A 19,778-nucleotide genomic window follows, 5' to 3' on the forward strand; every position below is an offset into this window, starting at 1 on the left:
GCAAAACTGGTTTGAGGAACAGCTTCACAACACACATCTACTGTTATTAGAAAAGGTGATTGTCATGATTTCGAAACTTGCTCTGTAACAATCAGCTTTAAAAGTTCTGGATTACATGGTCACAGCATGTACATGGACAATGTCTGTCAGCTATTTATGATCTCTTTTCTTCATCCTTACAACGTCTGCACATTGTAATGAATGTATTTATAGAGGTCTACCATAGCACCTTTACCAGAAAACAAAGATGCTAGTGTTAGGGGAGGAAAAAATAAATCTAGTCAGAATGATTCTTCTGAGTTAAATACTAGGCAGACTGAAGGAGGAGGATGTTAGAGAAGAAAAGCATACAGCGTTTGTAGAGTGACTTGGAGGAATACCGAATACCCCATTAGAGCCACTTAGAATCGCTTGTGCTCAGTGCTCCTGGTCAGCAAGCAAACTTCGTCATTGGCACAGCCTCCTAAAGAATGTCTTACCGTGTTGGTCGCTCCCACTGAGTTGTTCGTGTAATATGATTTAAATACTGGATCCTTCCAGAAGCAGTCCTCCGCTCCTCCCACCTAGAATTCAGACATTGAGAGATAAGGCAGTGAGTGGTATTTCCAGGAAACCAGGGCACAAAATATTTCCAACATAAATGCCAACTCAGGAAGACTTACACTATTATGAATCATGTTAGCTGAACAAGGTAACAGGAAACAACTGGAAGTTCAACTCAGAACCGATTTTACTTACTTTTCTCTTGGAACCAGGCATATCATTAACAATATCACACCTTCATGTTCAATAACTATTTGAATTCTAATTAAATCCAAACAGCCATATAAAGAAGCTTCTTGAAAACATCATGTTTAATAATGCATTTAACATCTTTTGACCACTGATTCTAGTAAGCGCTTTCATAGTATCTTCAGGCACTACTTGCTTTCATTAAAAAGTCACCTTCAAATAACATGACTTTTTAATTATTATTACTTTTGCACTCCAAAATACAGGAGGCTATACAGCTAGCTTTGCAGTTACACAATTAAGTAAGCAATATTTATACAAGGAACGTTTTGAAGTTAAAATTTTTAAAAATGTTTTTGACTTCTCCAGACTCCAAATTAACAAAAGAATGCTGTTTAGGTCTTAGATGATAATTTATGTTTCAAAACTCATCATCTGAAAAATCAGTTTCTCCTGTCTTTACCTGCCAAGAATCACATTCAGAAGGTCTGTGTTTGCTCTGAAAAAGTTGATGACAGCACCAGAGCCTAAAACACTGCATTTTTCTGTATTCGCAAAACTGGTTTAGGTGTTAATGATGTCATTAATTCTCACAGGGACAAATCAAAATCCTAAACTCAGCCTTTGGCAGGTAAATACAGCAAGAACTCAGGCTCCATTACCTTCTCCAATCATGATTTACATGGAAGAAAAAGTGATCCATTTTTATAGCAGTGTACACCTCTGCACAGCGCAGCAGAAGGCGGCCAGGCCCGTGTTCACTACCTTGCTACAAACCTACTGCACGGATGAAGTCAGTTTGCTGGCTGTGATTTACTGTTATATTAGTTTATCAGTTCTATAATTTGTAAGACATATGTTTTCTTAGAGAAGTATATTTTTTTAATCCATTTACTCACATATACACCACCTCTCGTTTTCCAAGAAGAGACAAGTCAACAGTCAAATTATTAACTATTCTGTGTATCCTAGCTGGCTTATCTCCTGCTCCTAAATTCAAAACTGCAGATGTCTGAGTATGAGAATAAAAATAAGTTAACCTATTTGTACACTGACTTCTCACTACTGCAAAAGTCTGTTGTATGACCTGTATTTGTATTTACACCACAGCGATGTCAGCTTACCCATCTGGTAAATCATTATCAAATAACCGACTGCAATCCACAACTTGTCCTCCTGTGCCTATTCGGTCTCTGGACTGAAGACTTACTATTAAGATAATAAAAGAATTATTAAAGATATGACATCTGAATGCAAATTACAGTTATATTTGAAAGAGAAATGGTACTACTTGCAGGACTATGTTGAGCCACGTTCTGGATATTTTTTCCTTCCCACAAATCAAAGAGAATTATACAGAAACAGCGTGTGTTTTCATACATGTAATTCTCTACACCTTTCTTCAAAAAGTTTTGCTTAAAAATATGAATGCAAGCGAAGCAAGAAAAAGAAGTTAACTCTGTAGCTGTCATTAACTTTTCTCCGTATGAGACGGACTGTGACACTTGTCTGGCGGCAGCAGGGCGGCTTAACCTCACACAGGGCTGGGACAGCATGGGGAACAGTGCTAGTGCCACATTTGCACAGCTAATGGGAGAACTGCTAATAGAAAGGACTAAACTAAGAAATTCCTGTATGTTTTTGACTCCTCCTTTCGTATTTTGTCTGCACACGGGATTCAACACACACACGTACACACACACAATCAGGCAAAATTTCACTGCAAGAAGCACTAGACGTTTGGTTTATTGGCTACTTTCAAACACCAGTGGTAAGAAGTCAGATCAACTCACACAAAGCAGTGCTCAGCACCCCGAAAAGCTCTTACTGCCCTCAGCAAAGCTGTATTACTTTTTTTTTTTTTTACTTTTAATATGTTTCATTGCAATGGATATTTATGCCTGAAGCTTTTGTACTACAGTTATGAAAATCAAGATTTTTTTTTTAGTCAGCTTTTGTTCCCAATATCATAATTTGCAAGTGTCCAATCTAATAATTTATGACACTTGTGTTCCTGTGGGGTTGGGTTTTTTTGATGTTTTGCTTTGCCTTTAACAATAAAACAATTGCTTAAAAAGCTAAATACGTGCTGTGGCACACATTTCTTGAGGTGGCACTACTGTACCTCTGGAGAACTGTCTTCAAGCCCTATTTATGTATGCAGTGAAATAAAGTTACAGACCTTAATCTAGACACAAACAAACTTCTGTCAAGATCACAAAAGACATAGTAGTACTGGCAGTTTTTGCCAGAGAATCCAAATTTTCCGTAACAACATGTCTTGAAGCTCAGGATTTTGGGCCTTCAACAGACCAACCCAGGGAGCCCTGCAGTACGTGCCTGCTTTATTCCTAATCAATATTAATTCCTAGTCTTCCATGAACACTAATGTTACAAAGCAACTTCTAGAGCCAAAGACACCTTCAATTTAACTTCAACCAAAACACAATCTTAGATGACATATTTATTCTGCAACAAACCCACACATTACAAGTTCACATTGTTGCATGTAGGCAAGGTTTGGCAAGCAATACACACAGACAAAAATGAAACTAAACAAAGGCAATTACCTCCTCTTTGCCTACGTGAGGACCAAAATTTGTGCACGGCTTCATTTTGTAATGAGTAAGGACTCATGTTTTTCTGCACCGCCACATCAGAAATAAAATGGTGGCACAGAAGAGAGCTGCAAGATTAAGACACAGTTCAGGTGCCCTTTCCATCCACATCTTCTTCCCCCCTTCGAAGATAACCCCAGGTAGTTAAGAGAAAGATCCCGTTGCTCCCTGTGCCAAATTATAAAGGCATACCCACTGCGCACTTGATTCGTAAGGTTATCATCTGCTGAAGGTATCAATTACATTTTAAAATTGTTTTCTGATCTTGCACAGCCTCTTAATATAAGCCAGTTTATCATTAGAAGAACTGAGACTGTATTTATAACTTATTCTATCTTCTTACTTTTTATCAAGGTTTCTCCACCACGTTAACTACTGCAGCAGAATTACCTAGTTTTACTCAGGCTCATTCATCCATTCAACAAAACTGCATTAGTGAAGAAAGATAAGAATATAAGGAGATTAATAACGAGAATTTAAATAAAATAAAGACAGGAGTCTCTGGAATCTTACCAAGGATGCATTAAATTAAAACACAGCCATGACGGACGAAATCTGACCTTTCTGATGATAACAGATTACAGGAACAGATAACAGGAAAGCAGAAACTACAGATTTATTCTCCGTCTCCGCCGTAACCTGACAAGCTGCGTTTTTCCTAGGTTCAATGTATGATCCAGCAGCTCCTGCTAATTAGGGACAGCCCCAGCAGCATGCCAAGAGAGCTAATGCTGCTCTGGCTACACCACTTCCCATCATCACACCAGGTTAAGCCAACTGGTCAGTCTAGTTTATGCCCATACTGCTGACTAGTTATCTCTGACAACTAGTTATCTCTGAAGTGTATCTGCCATGCCCACACTGCATGGTATTTGCCCCAGGCTTCCCACCTGGCATCCCAACAGCCTTGACACCTTTCTGCTTTGGGGTGGCTTTTTTTTTTGTTTGTTTGTTTTTTTATTGTTTAATTAATGCTAGCATTCTTGAGTCATGATGACAAGGATGCATGTTGCATACTCTGGAGGGCAGCATGAGAGCACGTCACAGTGTGAGGGTACAGTCCCTGCTGGTGTGACATCTGAAGGACTGCTGCGGGCAGAGCAGACCCTGAACAAGCGAGTTCAGTTTCCTCTTAAAAGGCACCCCACAAACAAAACTGCATGCATAAAGCGTGAACGATCAGGGGACCAGTATACTGGAGCAAAACCAAAAAGCAAACCAAACTGACAACATAATGCACCCTAGAAAAATAACTTTTTTAACCTGTAGTCTTCTGTGCAAGCTCCCATGGAAAATTTAATATTCAAGAATCATCTGAAGTGGCGGCAGTGCACTGACAAGTCCGCATTTCTACCATCATCTGACTCTCCTGTGCCACCTCACTCTTTATCTTAATACTGTGCAAACACTTGCAGATCAGATGCTAGACGGGTGGTTAAAGCAACATGAAGAGGTAACGCCACAGGTGTTATTCAACAGAGCACTTTGAGGAAAGCAAACAAATGCACTGAAGCCCTTATTTGCTGACTGATATTCCAATAGTTTTCCCTGGCTGACAAACCAAGAATGCTGCCTGGGTATTATTTGATCTAGTAATTTAACACAAAACTGAGCATGCAAATTCACTTTTCTTTCCCCTATGTCCAAATACTCTCATTAACATCTTGCCATAAAAATAACGAGTTCCTTATACTGACCAACTTTTTCTATGACTTAAGTGACCTACTAGAAGCGCTGCCTTCTGAAACAACTTACAGTGCACCAGACAGAGTGTTTATGAAGTTGTTTGTGGACACCTGTTTTTCAATTTGCCAGCTTCTTTTTAATTCTCAAGTTATTTAAGGTTTATGAGTTAGCAGAATGACAAAGCACAGTTACTGAGATTGGTGACAGACTTGTTAATAACCCGTGAAAACACAAAATGAATTGACCAAGTCATCCCAGACAACAACTCATTCCTGTTGCAGCAAGATGTTTTACCCTTTCACAAAACCTACAGGAAGTAAAGCTTTGCTGGAACTCTCAATGGCCAAGAAATTTGTAATCAGTTTTTCACAAGGAGTTCAGGCTCAAGTTGTCACCATTCTTTACAGTGAAATTAAAAGCTTTCTAAATCAATTTTCTGTTATCTATGGTCTTATCTGTCCTAACACTTATAATAATATTTGGGGGGGGTTGCTTAGGGGGGGTTTGTGTGGGTTTTTTGTTTTCGGATTTTTTTGTTTGTTTTTGTTTGTTTGTTTTTCTTTAAATTCTCTACATGCACACTTCTAGCTTGAAGTCCAAATGACTCTGGCACTAGACACAGAATTTGAAAAAAAAAGTTAATTACAGGAAACTGACATCTAGGAAGGGTATTTCTATAGCTACTATTAAGCTTCAAGAGAACTAAGAGATAAAAACCTTTACTTACCTACTATCTGTCCTCTAACAGTATCATTGTCATTTGGCCCAAGCTTGCACAGATCCAATCTCTGATCTACAAAACAAGGACACAACGCGTAACTCACACGGTATTTTGCTGCCTCTGAAAGGCACGTTGAAGAACCATCAGAACAAAATTCAGCCTGGTGCAGGATAGTTAAGACTTCAAGAGATGGGGGAAGGGACGCAAAACTAAAAATCTTCAGCCAAGACTTCATTTTTCATTATTTTAAAATCAGAAAACAAGACTAGAATACTTTTGCTGTAACATTTTTCCTACTTCACAAAGCTCTTCTGATGACTAAGAAATTACATTATCCTATATTGGATGCCTAAAGTGATCATAAAGTATTTTGAACTCTTTTCTCTTGTAAAGACCAGCCATTGTCATAATGCACTTCCAGCTCAACACTCATTAGTACAGCACAGATAACCTGCAGCATCACCCCATGCGTTCCATGCTAAATAGGTAAAATTTCAAATTGAGCAAAGCACAATGCACCGAAGCACTGATCTAGTGACAAATATTTAAAAATGAGAACTTCAGTTATGCCTTTATTACCAAGGAACACATTATTAAAGGTAAAATCACAATGCTTCTCTACCAGCACGTCACTGTTTTTTTTTTAATTGTCTCTATAGCCAAGCACTACTCTTCCATCACAAACACTGCGCCAAATTTTGTTCTGAAGTAAATGGCATCCATTAGGATAATGGGAAAATAGCATCTTGCATGTTAATTAACTTTTAAAAAATTAAATACGAAGCACTAGAAGTATTATAAAGCACTTAATATCTTATGACAAAGTTTACTATTTAATTTTGAAGGTCCATTAATTTTTAAACTATGAATTTGGCTTCGAGATAGATCTCCCCTTTCATTTATCCCTTAAGACTTGCATTTTTGAAGGTAATAAAAAGATAATTTGAAGGTAATGAGAATCTGTCTTCCTTTAAAGTTCCAACACATTAAGTTCAATCTCGACAATCCACAACAGGCTGCGGCACTTCTATGGTAACGGGGCAAAGGAACTGAAAAGCCAAAGGTGAGTTCCATTCTCTAACCTACCCATGCTATCCTCAGCCACAAACCAACATTAGAAACTACTAAATTAATTAGAATATAGAAGCTTTATAAAAAACAACAAAAACTGCCACTCTTCAAAACATCTGTGCATGGAAGTTTGGTCTGAAAGACAAGAAACACTAGTCTTTAGCTTACTTACAACCAGTGTCTTTAAGGCGGTTGATTGCGTTTGAAAGAAGTCTCACACAACCCAGAAAACCAGCTCCCTGCTTTTTATGAATTTTCTTGTGATTCCACACACTGATTGTTATTGAATCCGACTTCCCAATATATCTGAAAAATGTGGAAAAACAGTACTGTGAATGGCACTTACTGAATACTTTGAAAATGCTCCAGAAATCACCTTGGGGGAAAAAAAAGATTATCAACTATTACATTAAAAATTTAACAGGCACTGTATTGGCAAGAGAGAATAAGTCATCTTCAGAGAAGATGGACACATTATACTTTAATGAAAGCATGTCTTATGAAGGAGTGTACTTGAATACAAACCAACCTAAAATCCTGATTCGTGAAGAAGGCATTCACGTGAATCCAAAGTCTACCAAAACCTGCTTAACACAGTAACACCCCAGGCTGTGGCTGGCCCGGTCACCGCACCTCCTTGAGCCCAGACTCATGCCTACGCTCAGCCTAACCAAAGAGACGGCAATGCTCGTGGCAGCGCGTGTTTGAGAGCGGCGTTAGCAGGCAGAGTGGTTCAAGCACCACGACAGAAACTATCGGTTTAGCATCCTTTTGCGCACTTCATCTGCTGCTGCTCTTCAGGCAGCGCAGCTCACCCTCACTTCCAGCTCTTGGGAGCACTCAGGGGAAATGTAAAGCAAACCTAGTTACACATCTGCCGTTAACAAATCCTTAGGAAGCTGCTTTACTATTAAGAAAACTTCAGCAAGGCCTTGTTTATAACATACATTACGTATAATAAAAGGCTCATACAGTATCTTAGTTGAGATGTGCCACACTCCCTGCCTGCCCCCTGCTCACCCGTGGGCTGCCTCCTCGCGGCACGACCAGGGAAATGCTTTGCAAAGCCCAGATCTGCATTTCACCCACATGGGGAAACCTGGACACTGTCGGCTATTTTATTTTTACTTTTTTGTTTGAAGCTTTGCTCTTCAGAAGCAATTACGTCGTCAACTAGTTTTTGTTTTCAAAGCTTTCAGAGGACAATTTCAAAACACCTAAGATAAATCGGCTCTTGCCAATACTGAATTATTATAGTTATTTCAACGTGAGGAAAATGAATTTTAACTATGGCTTAGATCCCAAGAACTGCTCGTAATTCTCCCTTCCCAGGCCACAAATTCTGCAGTTTAGTTCCAAGTGCCATTTTGTTTGTTTTTGAAGGAAAACTGATCAACTCAACCAGCATCTAAATACATCTCCCCCATTGACTGAGACTTTTTCGGCTTTAAAACATCTTAATATTTTCATAAAGATAGAAATGATACTGTCAAGGTTGGCAAACCAAACAATTGAACTAACTGTCATGGCTTAAAATTGCAGCTGTGATCAGGTAAGTTCTCAATTAACACTTCTCCCCTTTTTCCTTTTTCAAAAAGCAGAGCTTTGACAACTTCTTTTTCCCACCTGCAGACAGGGACTGACCCAAGAAATAGCAGACAGAAAAGCCTAACTGTAGGCACATTCCCATAAGCATGGTTTAAAATAACCAGTGCACATTTAAAAAAAACAACCAAACAAACAAACAAAACACAAACTTCACACAAACAAAACCCAAAGTTTTTGGAATAGTAAACTGATTGCAAAATATATAGGTCAGATTTTTGGCCTTACAACCTTGACAATGCCAATTTTGCATAAAGAAACGAGAGATGAAGATGGGTATTCACGTGCACAGTTGCAGTCTACAATGTTTCATGTACTTAAAATAAATTCTCATGAGAACAAGCTAGGTGCACTTAAAAATAAAGACTTATCATGACCTGTCTTCAATTTTCCAGTTTTCCTTGTTGCTTTAAAAAAGTCAAAGGTATATGGTTAAACACAATTTCATAACAGAACAGTTTGAATAATATGTAGAACAGCTGAATATACAACACAGTTTCCAAGAATTACTGTAACATTTCAGGGTGAGGTTCTCATGGTTAAGATGCAGACAGAAGCCACCCATACCAAACGGGAGGACTTCTATATTACTACTATAACCTACTCGGATTTTTGAACCGGAAAGCCTGGCTGATTCACACATTTAAAGGAAATATGCAAGACAAGCTGCATTTTCCAAATAAAAACTCATTTTGGTGTTTTGTTTTCTTTTTCCCCCCAAAGGAAGAAAAGAAATAGTTCAGTAACTGCTAGTTGGCTTTATACCAAAATGTTTCATCTATATTTCTGCATAATTTCAGGCATGAAAATACATGGTTGCATTTAAAGAGCGACAGTAGGACAAGCTGACATTTCCAACTCATTTGGTGGATAAGTTACATTTGGTTTACATCATCTGGCAATAAAGTTTCAACATAAAAGCCTGGGCTAGAAATTTTATTTGTTATTAAAAAAAGAATGATCCAAAAAATAAAGTTAATAAGTTTAAAAAGAAAAAACAGAGACAAAAAACACAACCCCCCATTTGTTGGATGCCTCCTCTCTCTTCCTCCTCATAATTCAAGTTCTTGGAGCTTTTTTTTTTTTTTTCCCCACTCTACCCTATCAGCAATATCATTTCACAGCTTCAGTACCTCAACAGAGATAACAGGATTAGCATTAATGAAGTGGAAACCTGGAAATTCAATTTCCATATACGTTTTGTTAACTCACGTATTTCCTGAATCTGTAAAATTAGGACTCTGGGTAAAAGCTGCATGTTTGGAAGTTTTAAGAAAAATGCCTACTCTCAACGCTTCTAAACAAAAATCAAGCACACTCCATACTGGAACCTTAAAAAATTTTTAATCAATTTTTAAAACACAGGGAGAATTGCAACTTCCTCTAAATAATTTTATTGCCAAAGTGGTTATTTCCTTCTGAGCCAATATACCCCTCAGGAAGGTTTGATGTCAAGTGACTTTTCATCCCCACGGCATTATATACTCTTTCCCTGAAGAGTTCAGCTTGGTAGAGAAAAGCAGAATGAAGAAAGTGGAAAAAATATTTCCTGAAAAAGACACACCTCTTCCTGATCACAAGCCAGATGTACTCCCTCCAGAAAGAGAGAAAAATGCAACATCAAGAGGTATAAACTCGGGCTCGGAAGCCAGGAATTCCCCATTTCTAATCCATGCTGTCACACAGACTCTTTCTACGACCTGGACAAATGACTTAGTTTGCTTCTCCATTTTCCAATTTCTGAAATTTTTCTAATATAACTGTAACATTACACTTTGAGATATCAGCTGTTTTCAGATTGTGGGAGAAGAAGGTGTGAAGAGAGATAATGAAAAATATCATCCTGATTTTTTCTTCTCTCTTCCTTCACCCTGACACTGCTCTCATCTCTGGTAGCAACCGAAGGGTGTTTGAGCCTTTGGGATGGTCAGGAGAGAACCAGCCACAGGCCGTGGCTTAGACAGGACCACGGCATAGACATGCGGCACTGACTGGCTGCTCCCTTCTCCTCCCCAGCCCAACGTTGAGCTGAGCCTACAAGACACTGTAAAAGCAGACACACAAAGCAAACAGCCACCAAAGTGGGCTTCTACTCCAGATGTTCCTAACAGACCCACCTAAGAAGTTCAGCAAAGACTTATGCACCTGATGTGCTTGAGCTGGAATGGCCAGATCTGCTGATACGGGCTAACCATGACCCTGAAACGCTTTCAACCTAACTGCAAAGGGCATCAGCTTCATCAAACTGGTCTAAACCACCACGTCAAGAAGGCAAAGCTGTTTGACAGCTCTTTAGGAGTCTAATCTAGGATGGGATTCTCTAAACCAGCACTAACCAGAGCTGCTGCCTTCTCTCCCTGAGAAAAAATTAGGATCATCAGCAATAACTAATGGGGGCTGGGGTAGTAAGATGACTCTGCTAGGGCAGGGGCTTGAGAACGTGAAGGCACCAAACAGCACTAGAACGTGCAGCGAGGAGATTTTGGGAAGAGGAGGAGTTGTAGAACTTGGGCGAGGTATCATTTGAGAGGTATAACAAAGAAGGAGAGCAACAACTCCACGCTAGGGCCTGGGGGTGCAGATTTGAAGGGCACAGAGTAAAGCTGGGACCAGGACTAGATTTTGGTGGAGATCGTGGTACAAATCTCTCTTAGAGATAAATACACCATATGACTCTCATGCTTTAAGAGCAGAGGCTGGTGGGGAGGGCTGGAGTAGGCTAGAGGGGGCACAGGTGAGCACAGGAAGGCTGTGGGAGAGATCCATGCTATCACCGAATGGAAAAAAGAGGATTTATTAAGTTTCAGAACTGCTGGTTTAGGTAGCGTTTATATGCTCTGAATGCGAGAAGGTCTGTAAATGTGTTAAATCTGGTTATTCAAAGCTTTGAGGAAAGGCCTGAACAATAGGCAAAACACAAACAAGACTGAAAATAAGAAAGGGGAATACATCCAGGGCAAGCATGGTATTTTCCTGACATTAAACTGCATCCAGACAGCAACTATTTGGCAATTCTTTCTGGAAAGCCTCCCAGATTCCCCCCTCCCCTTACACACACCCATCTAAACTGAAGAATCTAAGCAACTAACTAATTCATCTGCTTTCTTTCATGCTAAGATCTGAGTTAAGAAACATGTAAGGCAAAAGCAAAACGTTTTTTGTTCTTTCTAACACTGCAGATGTCCTTTTAAAAAAAATCTTATACAACAGAATATCTACTATGCTGAATCAGGTTAGCAAGCCACAAAATTCCCTAGAATTAACAACTTAATTCAGACATTATTGCATAAATACATCACAACAGATTCATCTTACTGTGCCATTTGCACATACATGACACACGAGACTGTTGATTAGCAGCAGTGTTAACCTGTTACACAAATTCCAGGCTGCGGACACTTCAATCCACCCAACGCAGCCAAGACACAGTTTTACTGCACGTAAGCCTATTACAGTTAGTTAAAAAACAAGAGAGATCCTCACGGTAGGAAAAAAGCAAGATTTTTCTTTCCAAAAAAGTCTACATAACTGCACCTTCCTCGGGCTGATTTCCTACGCTGCATGGTGGCAGAAGCAGGCAAGCTGCCACCCAGACTCCATCTGTTATGCTTGGTGTGCAAAGCATTTCCTCTAGCAGTGGAAGCGTCATAAGGCAGAGACTGGCGTTCCCATGCGATGGCGTGTTGTCAGGGTAAGCGTTAGGAAGTTCTAAAAACCTACTATTTTTAAAGGATGAGAAGAAAGATTAAGCCCTGTAACCTATAAGGTTTGCCATCAGATGCTTAGCAGTAGGATGGTTACTATTCATATATATTTAATTTTTTTTTTTTTCCCAAAAATTAGAAGTTAATTATCTTACTATCTGGTGCAGATGAAAAGCTAAGACCCGACACCGGGTACATTACAGTAAAGTCACCTTAAGATAAAAGCCAGGCAGCAAATTTTTGTATCAAAGAGATCTAATCTTTTACTGCTGTTTTAAATAGGAACTGCAGACTAGGCGACTGATGTTTATAAATGGAAATAAACGTCCACAGAGTAAGGAATAACAGGCAGGACAATAAAACGGGTTAAATGATTATGAAGAAAATTTTGAGAGATAAAGGATTATTTTCAAATTACAAGGCCTGACATAATGCTAAATTTTATTTTGGATTAGAAATGCTGTGTATAATTCTGTCATGAGAGAATTCAACTGCCAGAATCAAGCAAAGCAGTTTTCCCTACAGGACAAGTAATTCATATTGAGAACAATATCCTAACTAAACAAAACTTTGATTTTTTAGGGTTCTTCTTCCCAAAAAAGACCACCGCACACAAAATATTTCACACTGGTCCAAATTCCTTAGGACAATCCAGCAAGAGAAGCCCCAAATCTGCCCAAGCAAAATATTCTTCCAGAAATCCCATTTCTGTCTCTGCTTTTTATAATCTGATGTGGACTGCAATCACAGTTTTGCTTCAAAGCTAAGACAACTACAGTATCCAGATAGAAGCATGACTTGTTCTATAATACAACATAAAAATCCCTTCTCTTCATTCTTCCTTGAAAACTATAACCAGAAAGGATTTTTTTTCTAAGGTTTTACTATTTTCTTCCATTACTCTCATGGCCTATTAACATCCTCCCATATTTCTCATGTCCTCCGCTCCTGCTTTTCTCCAGAAGGGAACCAAGTCACCAAGTCCCCAAGTCCGTAGCCCATGGAGCACTTGGCATCCTTTAGAACCCATTCCTGTCAGCTGCTTACTGTCACTGTCACCACAGCACTTCAAACACCAAGTCACAACTGGCAGATACCGGGGAAGACACAGGGAACTGCTGATATTTTCAACACAGAATTTAGTAGCAGATTAACTGCCAAATGATGGCCCACCATTCCTCCTCCAAAAGCATCCCTTCCCTAGCTGTAAAAAGGTTATAGGAAGGCTTTGCACTCGAGTCATGTTGGCAGCACCTTCCCTTCCACCTTACACTCCTTTTATCCCTGTAAAGCTATGCATTAATGCTCGCTAATGGGACCAAACTAAACAACAATGAAAGTCCATGCTTGCATTTCACTCCTACAGCAGGAGCACATCGGTGGTACTCAGGGGATGCACCCTGTGGTCCAGCTCCATCCAACGCAACTGGATTCATGTACTCTAAGATGCTTCATGAAGGAAGCCACAAGACAGCGAGTGGTGATGATGGAGAGCCTCCCTATAAAAGCTCACTCCCAAAGCAAGCTAACGTGGCACACCGTTACTGACCCAATGCAACCCATTTAACTGGCAAACAATTACACACGTTTTTTTCCCCTCTCCAGCTACCTTCCTGCGGGTCAAGTGAACTGAATGCATTTACCCAGACCCAGATGGAGCCAGTGTAAGAGAAGGAGCATGAACACATGCAGCAAATTGGGAAAGGGCCTGAAACAGGAGAGAAAGGGGACCTTCCATTTTTGGTGGCAGCAAACTGCAATATCAGTGCAACCTACTTGCGGATTTCACCATTAGACCACTGCACAGAGTATTAATGGCTGTTGGAAAAAAAAATATGTTTAAGCTAGATCTTCACAAATGATGGTTAAATCTTGGAGAGGATGCAGAATGGCAGAGGTCTGAAATCTCCATTCTATATGAATCAACATTTTGGTAGGTTTAAGAACAGTAAAAAAATCAAATTAACTTAGAATTCTTTAAATATGAAAAAGAGCCACTCCTTCTACATGAACTTAAACTTGGTTTATATCCATTTTCCTAATGAATGTGAATTAGTCTCACATGCAGAATCCAAGCTTGGACTGAGTTTGAATAATAAAACCTAATGCTATAGCTTTCCTCAGAGAAAGTGCTCTTATTTAACTAAACTGCCTACGGTATATTGTTAAGCAGTAATGAAAGTGTTTTGTATACTGTCCTAAAATGTTATGAACAATGACTTCATATATTTAGTCTTGGATATTCAAATAAAGAGTAGGTAAAGACATCACTTTAAATCAGGCCTTCCACATTCTGCTGAAAGACCTATCAAGCTGCTTTTCTTCACTGGGAAGAAGGGGGACAAGAAATTCGCTGTGTACCTATACTTGATTTGCTCTAGGTTTGGTGATGTCCAAAGCTAACATAAATACGCTCAAACAATTTCTAATAATATGCATAGGGAATGGAGCCACGGGAAAAAGAGTCAGAGATCAGAACAATGCCCTAGAAAGGAGAATACAATGAGGCAAAATTGTTCACTTCTCTTCCTCATCTTCCATCCCAAGGAAAAGGATAAAAAAAGGATAAAAGACAGGGAAAATACAGCATGCACAAACACAGAGAAACCTCAATAAAAAAAAAAAGCTTTAATAACTTATACAGAATATTCTATGCTTTAGAAAGACAGAGGAAAAACATGACATATACATGCCATACGGATTATATTGCTCAAAAGCACTGAAAGATGCTCAAGAGATAACAACGTAACAATTTATAGCGTGAAGAACATTTGGGACAGAAAATGACATAAAGGAGAGAAAACAAGAGGCAGAGAGAAGAAGAGACACTGTAGCACTGCAACAGACAAAAACAGCATGAAGAGAAAAGCGGTTTGAGGGAAACTGTCAATTATTTGCTTCATTTTACAGAAGTGTTAGCATGAAAATATTACAATAAAACAATGCTATGTTAATGCATGTAAAGCATGTTGCAGACATCATCACTAGGAAACCAAGTGTAGTGTTTAGATTTTGATGGAAATTAGAAAGTGGTATTTTGACACATGTATTTTTCACTGAAACCAATAACTTCTGGGATATTTTCGAAGCTGTAAAATAGGACAGTACTATGAACATCTGACAATGCCTGTGTACTTCAGAGGATTTCACTTCAAACCTTTGGTTATCACTGTTACCACCTACAGGTCATAATGCTGATTCCATTTTGGATCAAGTGTATTCTTCACAGTATCTGTAGAATGGCATTGGCCAGATCCGTCCACCACGACCTTAGCAAATGGATCAGGAAGTCCTAAGAGGAGGAAAAAAAAAAAACTAGCGAATGGATCAGGATGCTGTGAAGTCCTGTATCATTGCACAATATATATATTTTATTTTTTTTAATATTTTATATCAAGTTGCCTTATATTCACAAATGAGAGCCATATTTAATGAGGGGAATAACATGACATACTAAGCACAGGAAATAGCTAAATTAGCAATTTATTTCACTGATATAGACCAAGAAAAAGTTGTACAAGTCAAACACTTTGGGGAAAAAAAAATCTGAACACGTTAATCTTCCTAATTCGGGATCGAGTAAATTCTCAGTGTACAAAGAATTCAGCAAAAGGCAAAGAAAACAGATCGGCATTCTTCCAATTATTTACAATCACGATTTCGGTTGTTATCGTTACTACAGGCAACTGCCTATACCAAGATTATTCTTGCTTTTGACCTCGACCTTGTTTTCTGCTAGCTTTCTACTTCATTTTCTGCTAGCTTAGTACCTCACAACCACTCACATAGGCTCAGCTGATCAACAAAAATTGGTGCAAAGATGGTGCAGGCGGCGAGGACGGGAAAGAAGCAGGAGCAGAGCAGCCTACAATTAGCTCTACTGCAGCTAACCTACTAATTAACTCTACTGCTATTCTAACCAACCTATTAACTGACCCCAAAAGGGATGGTCCCACCACTAATGCCCCTAAGTCATGCGGTCCTAGCCCTTTTCCCCCTCATACTAATTCTTCCCCTCATCTGAATGCACACAGAGTCAGCTGAAGGAACTAAGGCTGTGAGACATTATTCACATTTTCTGTAGCACAAGTTTTGTCCCAGTTCCGCTTCCTCAGGTGACTCACGACGGAGCCAGTCAAGCAGCGGAGTGGCTCAAGACAAGTTTCAGACAAAGCACGTGGGGATAAAGGCAAAGCACGTGGGGTAGGGTGGGAACATCCTTGCGAGATTTGTGCTTCAGAGCAGGAGTATTACCACAGATTTCAAATCTTGAGGGCTTTTTTCTAGGCATTATTAAACTGTTAAACACCTGAAAACTTGCAGCCATACAAAAATAAAAAAAAAAAATCAAAGGCAAGTTTTAGAAGTATGACAAATTACAACCTATTTCTTCACCATTCCTTCTTCAAATTCTTTTCAAGGTTTGGGTCTGATCTTTCCAATTCTTCCTACTCCCAGCCGGGAGGCGGCAGACGGGTGATCTGTGCGTGCTTGTCTACACAGCCAATAACATTCCTTTCTGCCTCCTTCATCCACCTCTTAGCACTTCTTTCAAAATATTATTAAAATTAATTAAAATATAATTTCAGGGTAGGTAAGTATTGTGACATGACTATTAATAATTAAGATGTAGATCTGCCTGCTGGACAGAAAGTTCTTATATGAAGAACATTTTAATAAATATGTGGCACTAACTGAAAAACATGTAATTTGCCTGAGAGTAAATTTGTTTCCCCCCCCATCAAAAACAGAGAGAGTGTGTCAGTGTTTTAATTATTATTATGAATCTGTGACAAGTGTCACCTAAGAAAAAATTAGAAGCCCTGAAATTAAACCTGGAATCAAAGCCCCCAACCCTCTTTATGCAAATATTTTAATACAATGATCATTTGCAAACACTGATGTACAGAACCTCTGTAGTATTTATCCCATCTATAAATGTATAAGATTTTAACAGCTACTTACGGAAAAAATCCTTTTTCACCAAGTTTTTTGCACACAGTACTGTAAGAGAAGTAGAAATACAAAATTAAGTTACTGATTCCGAACTTTAAAAAAAAAAGCCACTTTACCTGTCCAGCATTCCAGAAAATCCTGCTCAAAATGAATGAATATAAACAAATTATGCTCCTACATCATTTATATTGTAATGTAAAATAATTCCTGAAAGCTGAGCCAGAAGCGTCATCTTTTGGCAACTCACCTTTAGGTAGATTATAGTAGACGTGATACGGCAGTGGTTTCCTCAGGCAATAGTTTCACATGCCTTTTTCCCCTCCTCCCCCCTCAGTGGTTTTGCCAAGTCTGTATTTACTGAGTGAGGGAACTGAACCATTTCCAACTACCTCACCATACGGTGGCACAAACAATTGTGCCAGTAAAATTAGTGGTGTTACACAGGCAGGGTCTTATGTTCGGTTCTACAGACCAGCGAAAGCTCCCTTGACCATAAAGAATAGCGCATTAGACAGCCCAGGCTTTTCTGCTACTCTGTGTGGAAAATAAATAAAAGTTTTTACCTGAAACACATTTGGGTGGGATAGACTAACTTCTAACACCAGAGTTTTGATGGCTTCGAAGATATGTTTTATTCGTAGAAGTTGATAATTGTTTCAGGCTTTTTTGTTTAAATTAAAAGGGAGGAACATTTGCATTTGTCAACTAAAAATACCAAGTGGAGAACAATCTCATAGGAGAATAGAGTAAATAAAAATCAATAAATAAATAAAAGGTCAAAGGGGACAACTTTCACATAAAGATGCCAAGGTACACACAGAAGACTTCTCACAAAATGCACCACTGTTCAACTACAAATCCTTATCTATTACCACAGGTTTAGTACGCAGGAAATACTAGATTCCCCTGTGAAACATTAAAATATTTACTGATAACACAACAGGATTCCTGGGTCTTGAGTGAAAGCGTGAATTCCCGCTGCTAGTACAAAAAAAGTAAAAAAGGGGAGGGGGGAAGAGGTATTTGGTTGGAACCAATGCTGCAGAAGCCTCCTCAGCATACATTCCCTTGGACATTTTGTCTATGAGAACGCCAATATTTATTACTAGCAGGGAATGCAAAGCCAGAAAAGTGCATCCAAAAATCAAATCCCACAGACACCACCTAAAACCAAACAAAATTGGTCACGCTTTCCCCCATAGAATACCCTCAAATTGGTCCCATGGGGCTACCGATTTTCCAATTTCTTTTACAGGATATGCCCAAATAAAAGTATGCAGAGGTGGTCCCTGAGCACTCTTGGAGATGGCCATGGTCAGGGCAGAGAAGCACCACCCTGAATAGTCCTGATGCAGCACAGTCAAAGTTACATATTATTATAAATCAATGAAATAAATGTTTTCCCAATTTTTTACGTTCATAAAGATGTTGACTTTAGTGAAATTGCTTTCCACGGGAATTCAAGCACTGTAAAATCTAGCTAAAACTCTGCTCGGGTCTAACGAGTTTTGGTCCTCCATAAAACAGAAGGGGAGACCTATTAATGACTTCAGGTAGTCATTAAACCATCCCCTGCACACTGAGGAAAGGTGTTTATATATAAGCTCCCAAGAAAGCTTCGGCATTATTAGTTTGATGCAAGGGGGTGCTAGTAACAATACTGTTAACCTGGAAAAAAAAACACGCCTGGTTCCAGGTTATTAGTTGTTTTTTTTAAAAGATGATAAAGGTAAGAAAAAAATATTTCTCTCCATTCAAAGACATAATGGTAATCCCAAAGCAGAGCTCTATTCAAGGGATTTTCACCCTGTAATTTCACCGTAAACAGTCAACAGTAGTAAAACATTAATAGTCCCAAACGTTTTTGGTATTTCTGATACCTGGAGTTCAAGCATGTATAGGAAACAGACTGTCACATCACCGTCTGCTCCACAAAGCATTCAAATACAGTCCTTAGAATAGCGTAATAAAAATCCACAGGTACTAAAGCCATGCAATTTTATTACACCAAGAATATCCTCAGGCTGAGCTGTCAACAGACACCACTCACCCAAGGGCTGAAAGAGGTGACTGCTCACCAGCCATCTTTCATCTAGTGGTGAAAAACTTCACGTAAAATAGATGCCTATATAGATGGCCGCTTCTTTAAATATCTCAAAAAGATACGACTATTTCCACAATTTCACTTATTACAAGAAATAGGAAGCGTCCAGTGAAGCTGAAGGCTTTAAATCCAACAGTTAAGTCAAAATTCATCTATAGCACAGCAAGCCATACAATATGCTCCTGAGATTGCATAATGTCCAAAATAAAAGAGGTTTGACTAATCTTTTGAGAGAGAAATTGCAAGGTTAACTAATTATGAACGTTTCTTTTCAAAATATTAAGCAAGCCTGCCAGCGCAATTTAACCAAAGTCTCGTTTTTATAAGATTTGGCACAGGCACAACACACAGACTAATAACCATTGCCCCAATAATTAGCCACAAGTGAACAAACTAATATTTTTGGCTCAATATTTCCGTCTCAATATTTCCCTCTCTAGTAACCACTTTTAAGGAAAGTCACATGTCAACTCATTCTGTCTTTGTCAGGTTAACAAAACAGGAGAGACGCCAAGAAATCTTCCATTAACAACACCCTCCCTGCCAGGTATTTCTAGGTGAAAAAGCCCAGGTCCCGCGAG

General features: G+C 39.0%; 1 protein-coding gene across 2 annotated transcripts in view; it reads right to left on the reverse strand.

Annotated features, from left to right (window-relative positions):
* Positions 1-19,778, reverse strand: part of SMURF2 (SMAD specific E3 ubiquitin protein ligase 2) — a 66,686-nt gene that overhangs the window by 21,200 nt on the left and 25,708 nt on the right. Inside the window, exons 2-7 of one of the 2 annotated variants that reach the window (XM_063351701.1) lie at positions 17,103-17,141; positions 15,321-15,429; positions 7,001-7,134; positions 5,764-5,829; positions 1,857-1,941; positions 480-563 (exon numbers count right to left, since the gene is read on the reverse strand). In XM_063351701.1, the coding sequence (XP_063207771.1) occupies positions 480-563; positions 1,857-1,941; positions 5,764-5,829; positions 7,001-7,134; positions 15,321-15,429; positions 17,103-17,141 (517 nt within the window). Of the gene's footprint in view, positions 1-479; positions 564-1,856; positions 1,942-3,302; positions 5,426-5,763; positions 5,830-7,000; positions 7,135-15,320; positions 15,430-17,102; positions 17,142-19,778 lie in introns of those variants that run through there. The other variant, XM_063351702.1, reaches the window with a different exon arrangement.

Source organism: Chroicocephalus ridibundus, chromosome 14, assembly GCF_963924245.1.
Source record: "Chroicocephalus ridibundus chromosome 14, bChrRid1.1, whole genome shotgun sequence".
Classification (NCBI taxonomy): Eukaryota; Metazoa; Chordata; class Aves; order Charadriiformes; family Laridae; genus Chroicocephalus; species Chroicocephalus ridibundus.